The sequence below is a fragment of the Orycteropus afer genome, unplaced genomic scaffold (genome assembly GCF_000298275.1).
Source record: "Orycteropus afer afer isolate SDZICR_OR568_19922 unplaced genomic scaffold, OryAfe1.0 scaffold00206, whole genome shotgun sequence".
NCBI classification, from domain to species: Eukaryota; Metazoa; Chordata; class Mammalia; order Tubulidentata; family Orycteropodidae; genus Orycteropus; species Orycteropus afer.
The window spans coordinates 3,450,886-3,459,478 of record NW_006921793.1 but is presented as its reverse complement, the minus strand read 5'-3'; the positions used below and the strand labels follow the sequence as shown (position 1 = coordinate 3,459,478).

At 37.7% G+C, this 8,593-nt stretch overlaps 1 protein-coding gene across 1 annotated transcript in view; it reads left to right on the top strand.

Annotated features, from left to right (window-relative positions):
• The first annotated feature begins 756 nt into the window (after positions 1 to 756).
• The window catches only part of UBAC2 (UBA domain containing 2), a 324,210-nt gene continuing 316,373 nt past the window's right edge, over positions 757 to 8,593 (top strand). The window contains exons 1-2 of the mRNA XM_042781962.1: positions 757 to 834; positions 986 to 1,108. Coding sequence (XP_042637896.1) covers positions 757 to 834; positions 986 to 1,108 — 201 coding nt within the window. The remainder of the gene's footprint in view (positions 835 to 985; positions 1,109 to 8,593) is intronic.

The following is an 8,593-nucleotide window of genomic DNA, read 5'->3' as shown; positions in this document are numbered from 1 at the left end:
GACTCATAGTGACCCTATAAGACAGAGTAGAACTGCCCCATAGGTTTCCAAGGGTATAAATCTTTATGGAAGCAGACTGCTTCATCTTTGTCCTGCAAGTGGCTGGTGGGTTCAAACTGCCAGTTTTTCGGTTAGCAACCTAATGCTTTAATCACTGTACCACCGGAGCTCCTTTGTCTCTAAGGAAGGAAGGTATAAAAATATAAAAGGGGGAACTAAAGAAGACCAGAGGGAGAGCAGGAGCTACCTGCATGTAGCACAAGAATGTATATTTTGATTAAATGATGTATTAGGAAGGAATGTTTCTGAGTTGGGGAAAGCTGGCATTGTCTGCCAGGAAAAAAGAGCTTAAATAAAACAAAATTTGCTTCCTTTCATATCAGTAACTAAAGAGAAGAAATTATAATGTTTAATATCACAAATATCCTTGATAGTGTATTTATATCATACTTACTTGTAAATGATGAGATCAAGGGGCAAGAGGAGTATAATTGCTTTGGTATAAGACACCAACATGCTCCTGGCACAAAATCTCAATGGGTCACTACATTTAGCAATGTTCACACTTTCAACCTATTTTAATTTTTATTTAATAAATGTGTTCATGTATATGTCCATGCTTAGACCTAACTGGTTGATTTGATAGAAAATTCACACCTCTGTTTCTTTATGCTTTGGTACTGTTTTCTGAATGGCTTTCTGTGGAAGTTACTGGCTGTCTTTTTTGTTTCAGTCCTATTTAAGAACAAACTGACAATGAAGCACCTGCCAGTGAATTCCTTCGGTTTTCCAGTGTTCATTGTTCGTTTACCTTTTCCTGTAGATGTTTTGAAAGTATATGTTAATAAAAACTAATTTTCAGAGTTGCTGGACTTTGTCTTCAATCTCATTCAAAAGAAGTCAGCCATGTAGTTTGTCAGCCATGTAGTTTTAAAATCCTAGGAACAGTCATACTCAATGTGTTTTTCTTTTCCCTCCAGACAAGGCACCTCTGTCCAAGAGTCTTCTACTGGTCCCCAGTGCCCTGTCCCTTCTATTGGCCCTCCTCCTGCCTCAATGTCAGAAGTTCTTCCTGTATGACCTCCAAGCAATAAAGAACGACTTCCAGGTGAGCTCTGCTTCATTGGCCTCTTGGGAGGAGAAAAGGAAGATTTTTTTTTACCCCTTGCTGCTTTTCTCCTGCTACTATTAGTCACTCAAAGCCCCTGTAACTCTATTTATTGTTAATATCTCATTAACAAGTAAATTTTCTGGTTGTATTTGTTGATATTTTCAGCATAGCAAATTACAATGAAGCAATTGTATTTCCTTTTACTGGGGACATCTTTTTTTTTGTTTTTCTCATGGCAGTGCAACTTATATGTTCAAAGCAATTGAAAACGGTGTTAAATTATTATTTTTTTAGGATTATTGTGTATACTTAACATTTCCAAATACATGTCTGTTTGAATATTTGATTAGATGATCTGAACTCTTTCAGCTCTAACAGATTATAAATCACTGATTGATTTTATATTGGTGGTTAAGGAGGAAATATTTCTTCAGTTTTAGTTGCTGTAAAGAGCAGAACTATGGCTTTTAAGATTTGTAAACTGCTTTTATTGAAAATGCTGCTTCTGGGGTTCTTGTCTGTGAGTTGGAATGTTAATGCCAATTATGATGTATAATCTGTCAGCCTTTTTTGCTAAATATTTGATTAGCCATTTTAAACTTCAAGTTACATTTTTTGAACTTCAACACCTTTTCTTTATAGTGATATAATTAATAATGTTGCTTGAATTGGCTTTACAAGTCCCTGTGAAGTTCTTTCAGTTTTCTATGTATACTACTACTTTCTGTAGTTCTATGGCTATGGTAGTAGAATATGGTATTGTGTCTGTATTGTTTTAGTTGCTCTGATCTAGTGGTTCTCAACCCTTGATACTCATGAGGATCATCTGGGGGAAACTTTAAAAAAGTAAAAATTGATGGCAGAATTTCACCCTTAGTTGATAGCTAGACTGATGTCTCTGGGTAGGGGAAGCAGCAGCTAGTAGTGTGATCATTGGTCATGGAGGGTGGCTGAGGGTTGACTGGTTGGTTGTTGACCCCCATCTATAGTTGGTCCAGGGGCACAGAAGTGGATGGTGGTACTTGTTGAATTGACGGGACTGCGGATGGGGATGGGCAGCAGGCAGGTGGGGGTCTGGGAGGATGCTGTCCACCACTCGCAGGATTGGTGGGTGAGAGTGTGTAGTTGGCTAGCAGGAGTATGCTTGCTGCTGCTCACTGCTCACCAGCTTGCAAGGATGGGAGGTGGCTGAGTGGGTGTGCAAGAGTATGTTTACTGCCACTGGTTGGATATGCAGTGGGGAGGCACGTGGGGCTGGGTAGAGGGAAAAGAGGGGCTTGTATTATGGTCACCAGGGTAATATGAAGAGGGTGAGGGAAGGGAGAATGTACTCCTCTGATGTTGGTGCCTAGGCGATTCTCATTGGCTGTAGCCAGCAGATGGGTTCTGGCCCTGAGAAAGTATGAGGAAGAAGAGGGATACCTGGAATCTAGTCAGATAGGGGAGCTCTCACTGAAACTCTGTAGATCTGTTACTTCATGTGTGCCACCTACCCTAATGGTCAGGGACTTCCACTGTTGATTATACCTGTTTTTGGGTCCTGGCTCCTTCCCTGATCTGTGGATGCCAGGATCTCTGGAGCTCTTGCCTTCCTTCCTACTTTCCTTCCTTAGACCCAGATCATGTTCTGTTTACCTTGCTTCACTCTGAGTACATCTAGATGGTTTCTGTGTTTCTTACTGGGAGGTCTGTGAAGTTGCCTTCTTGTGCTTCTCTCAGGGGTGGGTGCTGGCTTTATCTTTAGATGGCTACTCTGTGCAAAGGTGGTTGGCAAGGTACCTATGCTTTATGTCACTCCTTGTTTGCTATCTTTATTCAGTTTCTTCTTCCAGTTGGCATTTGATCCAATTATTTATCTTTGTATATTGATGTTCAGGGTTCCAGGATTGTCATCTGAATCTATTTCACTTGATTTTTCAGGTCTTTCCTGTAGAAGGATAGTCTTGTATGTCTGTGTGTCTTGGCCTTCCTCTGCAATGATTGTTCTTAAATTATGTTCCAAGTTTTGTATCCTTGAGTGTAATTACAGAGCACAATTTATTTAAAACTATAGCTATCATTTTTGTTTGTCATTAACTAGGGAAAAAACAAAAACAATGTCCAAGCAGTATGTTCTATAAACCTAATTTATTATGTTTTACTAATTTTAAAGTCTTAATTTGTTTAAACCCCCAGATTTTCCTGAGTAGAGTACTTTTGTTAGAGTATTACAAGTAGTAATAGAGGACTTGGAGCTGTCTTTCATTTTTCCTGAATCTGTTAATGTACAAAGATGGCAGTCATATCATCTTAGATTTGTAACATACTCGACAATTTACAAAGCACTCTCATGTATTATTATGTTATGTTTATTTTATTATGTTTACATATATATATATATATATATGTTTTTTTTTTAGTATGTTTATATTTAGTATGTTTTTATTTAGTATGTTTATTGTAGTATATGTTGGCCTAAAGTTTCAGTGTGATTCTGGTGCATAATCACAGAACAGGAGAAATGTTATTTAGTTTGAAGATGACAACTATATAACATGTGTGCTCATAACAGTCATTGCTAACTGATTATGATGCTGTTTTTCATCAATCCCAGCTATGGTCTCAATAGAGATTTATAGCCAGTGACCTCCATTTCAGCTAGATTGGCACATGAAATGAAATCTGGTGGCCATACCTGAACTAGTCCAGTGCCTTCATGTTTTAGAGTACACTAACAACAAAAACTCTGGCCAGTATCTTGCTTGGAGGAGAGAAAGATGTAAACTGTTTTGAATTGGTATAGTCAGTTTTCTCGTTTGTATTCTTGTTATTAATTTCTTTTGACAAGGGCATGGGTTGTATGACTTTAGCTGATTAAAATACTTTTTCTGGACCTCATTTTCTTACCTTAAGGTAGGATTAATATTTGTTTAACCTATCATAAGTAATTGTGATAGGGGAAATAAGATCAAAATATTCCACAAATCTTATTGGGATTGTCTTTAAAATTTTGAAAAGTATTTAGCAAGATATAAAATAGGCCTTTCAGTAGCTCTTTCTTCTTTGTATATACACTTTTGGTTTTCACCTGACTAGAAGTTGATTTAAATAAACTAAAAGTTAAATTACTGGAGTTCTGGTAAGATGGCAGAATAGACAAACTACACAGACCCTCTTCAACAAAAAAAAAGGGTAACCAAATAACACAGATACAGAAGATAATCCTGGAGCCCTCAGCTTTGAAAGGGAGGATACGGAAGTGGACTAAACTCCAACTAGTAGAAGAACCTGCACGAAAACACCGAAAAAGGAGACATATGGAGCTGTAAACTGTTAGTGATCCTGATGGCACGGACAGCTTGGATATTGCCAAGTGGTGTTAAAACTCTCACTGCTATTGGGTCGGATCCAATTCATAGCGACCCCTCCTTGGGTTTCCGAGGCAGTATCACTACAGAAGTAGATTGCCCAATTTTCCTTCCAATGTGTGGCTGGTGGGTTTGAACCTCCAGTCTTCTGGTTAACAGTCAAATGCCTTAGACATTATGCCATTACAGTTAGGACCTGAGAATGAACCTAAAAATTGGCCCTGCTAGCCAGGGGCTGCACAGAGGACTGCGCTGGTGGCTAATGAATAAAAGGAGAAGCAGCGAAGAGGGAGATGCCTGAGCTGTGGATTTTTGGCTTTCCAAGGGATGCAGCCATTATGAATGTTTACAAGCAGTTTGACCATTTTGGACATTTAAAGCAAGAATGTTCTCTCAGATTCCAGGGACCTACGAGTAGGCTCCATTTTCTGGGGAGCGCAAGGGCATACCTGACACGAAGGACTGGATGATATAACCCAGAAACTAACAAAATTATGGAAGTGTGCAAAGTAATATAAGCTTATTAGATTGTAAACAGGGGACCAGAGACATCAATTGGCAAATGAGGACAACTACAAACCAAAAAGATGGGGGGAAATAGTGTAGTTACAGAACTTCTAAATGGTGAGGAAGTCAAGAAAGTTGCGAGATAGAATGGACTGTCCTAAACTTGGGGAGAAAATTATAAATCACAGGGTAACCTCAAAGAAAAATGATAAACCTTCACATCACAATTAAAAAGAGGACAAGCACAAATATTTAGCAAATACTAAAACAACAGCAATGAAGAAAATAATAACATGATTCATAAACAAAATGATCTCAGCACAGAAAATTTTATGGAACAAAGAAACCAAGAAAACCATGAAAATACACATAAGAAAATGATTGCAACAAATTCCTACTTGTCAACAATTACACTGAATGTCAATCAATGGATTAAACACATGACTCAAGAGATGAAGAGTTGCAGACTGGATAGGAGAACATAACCCATCAATATGCTGTCTACAACAGGCACACTTTAGAGACAAAGGAAAAAAAAAGACTAAAAATTAAAGGTTGGAAAAAGAAAAGTCAAGGAAATGGCAACCAAAAAAGAGCAGGAATGGAAATATTAATTTCTGATCAAATTGACTTTAAGACAAAAACCACCATAAGAGACAAGGAAGGACATTATATAATGATTAAAGGATCAAATGAACAAGAAGAGATAACCATAACAAATATCTATGGACCCAATGAAAGAGCCCCAAAAGACATAAATCAGACTTTAACAGAATTGAAAAAACAAATAAATGATACCACAGTCATAGTGTTGTTATGTGCCATCGAGTCGGACCTGACTCATAGTGACCCCTCCTTGGGTTTCCAAGGCAGTATCACTACAGAAGTAGATTGCCCCATCTTCCTTCTGAGGAGTGGCTGGTGGGTTTGAACCATCAGCCTTCAGGTTAGCAGTCAGGTGCCTCAGGCACTACGCTACCAGAGCTCCCACAGTCATAGTAGGAGACTTTAATACACCACTTTCAATCAAAGATAGAACAACTGGAAAGAAACTCAACAAAGATGCAGAGGAACTAAACAATACAACCCACTTGACCTTGTAGACATCTACAGAACATTTCACCCAAAAAGAGCACAATATATTCTTTCCCAGTGCACATGGAACATTCTCCATGATAGACCGTACATTAGGCCACAAAACAAGCCTTAATAAATTTAAAAACATTGAAATACTGCAAAACATCTTCTAACATCACAATGCTATCAAATTAGAAATCAACAATAGGAAGATCAGCAGAAAAAGAGCAAACACATGGAAACTGAACAACACCTTCCTTAAGTGGGTAATAGAAGAAATAAAAACTGAAATTCAAAAATTCCTTGAATGAAACGAGAATGAAAGCACAACATACCAAAATCTTTGGGACACAACAAAAGTGGTAATCAGAGGCCAATTTATAGCAATCAATGCACACATCAAAAAAGAAAAAACAGCCAAAGTCAACACTTTAAACCAACATCTCCAACAATTAGAAAAAGAACAGCAAGAAAAACCTACAGTCACCAGAAGAAAGGAAATAGTAAAGATAAAAGCAGAAATTAAGGAAATAGAAAATAGAAAGACAATAGAAAAAAATCAGTAAAACTAGAAGTTGGTTATATGAAAAGATTAATAAAATTGAAAAGCCACTGGCAGATTTAACAAAGGAAAGGAAGGAGAGAATACAAATAACACAAATAAGAAATGAAATGGGTGACATCACAACAGAACCAACTGAAATAAAAAAGATAATATCAGGATACTATGAAGAACTGTACTGCAACAAGTTTGAAAATCTAGAAAAATCGACAGATTTGTAGAAACACTCGACTTATCTAAACTAACAAAGGCTGAGGTGGAAAAGTTGAACAGATCTGTAACAAAAGATAGAAATTGAACAGGTCATAAAAAAATTACCAACAGAAAGAAGTCCTGGGTCAGATGATTTCACTGGAGAATTCTAGCAAACATTCAGAGAAGAACTGACAACAATCCTACTCAAACTATTCCAAAACATAGAAAAGGATGGAATCCTCTCAAATCCGTTTTATGAATCAAGCATTTTGATAGCAAAACCCGGCAAAGACATCACTCAAAAGGAAAACTACAGACCAATATCCCTCATGAATATAGATGCAAAAAACATCAACAAAATCCTAGCAAATAGACTCCAACAACATATCAAATAAATAATACATTGTGACCAAGTAGGATTCATATCAGGTATGCAAGGATGGTTCAACATTAGAAAAACAATCAACATCATCCACTATGTAAATAAAGCAAAGGAGAAGAACTACATGATCATATCAGTTGATGCAGAAAAGGCATTTGATAAAATCCAACATCCATTTCTGATCAAAACTCTCAGTAAAATAGGAATAGAAGGGACATTCCTCAACATAATAAAGGGCATATATGCAAAACCAGTGGCCAACATTATTCTCAGTGGAAAGAGACTGACACCATTCCCCTTGTGAACAGGAACCAGACAAGGATGCCTTCTATCACCACTTCCATTCATCATTGTACTGGAAGTCCTAGCCAGGGCAATAAGGCAAGAAAGGGAAGTCAAAGGCATCCAGGTTGGTAAGGAAGAAGTCAGACTATCCCTGTTTGCTGATGATATGATCCTATACCTGGAACACCCAAGAGACTCAGTGAAAAATACTACTGGAACTAATTGAGAGATTTAGCATTGTGGCAGGATACAAAATCCAAAAATCAGTTGGATTCCTCTACACCAGCAAAGAGGTTGCTGAAAAAGAAATAAGGAAATCAATACCATTTACAATAGTTACCAAAAAAATAAAATACTTGGGAATAAATCTTACAGGGACACAGAAGACCTGTGGAAAGAAAACTACAAAAATACTACTTCAAGAAACCATAAGAGATCTACATAAATGGAAGAACATACCATGCTTGTGGATAGGAAGATTGAACACTGTGAAAATGTCATTTCTACCCAAAGCAATCTATACATTCAGTGCACTCCCAATCCAGATCCCATCAACATTCTTTGAGGATATGGAAAAACCAATCACTAACTTTATATGGAAAGCAAAGAGACCTTGGATAAGTAAAGCACTACCGAAGAAGAACAAAGTAGGAGGTCTCACACTGCCGGCTCTTAAAACCTACTATACAGCCACAGTAGTCAAAACTGCTTGGTATTGGTACAATGACAGATACATAGACCACTGGAATAGAATTGAGAACCCAGAAATAGATCCATCGACCTATGGTCAGCTGATCTTTGGCAAAGGGCTCAAATCCATTGAATGGGGAAGAGATTGTCTTTTTAACAAATGGTGCTGGTAAAATTGGATATCTATTTGCAGAAAAATGAAACAAAATGTGTACCTCACACCATACACAAAAACGAACTCCAGATGGATCAAAGACTTAAATATGAAACCTAAAACGATAAAGTTCCTCAAGGAGGAACTAGGGGCAAATTTAGAGGCCCTAAGGTTGGGCAATCCTACTTCCGTAGTGATAACTGCCTCAGAAACCCAAGGAGGGGTCGCTATGAGTCGGGTTTGACTCGATGGCACATAACAACAACAACAACAAATAGGAGCT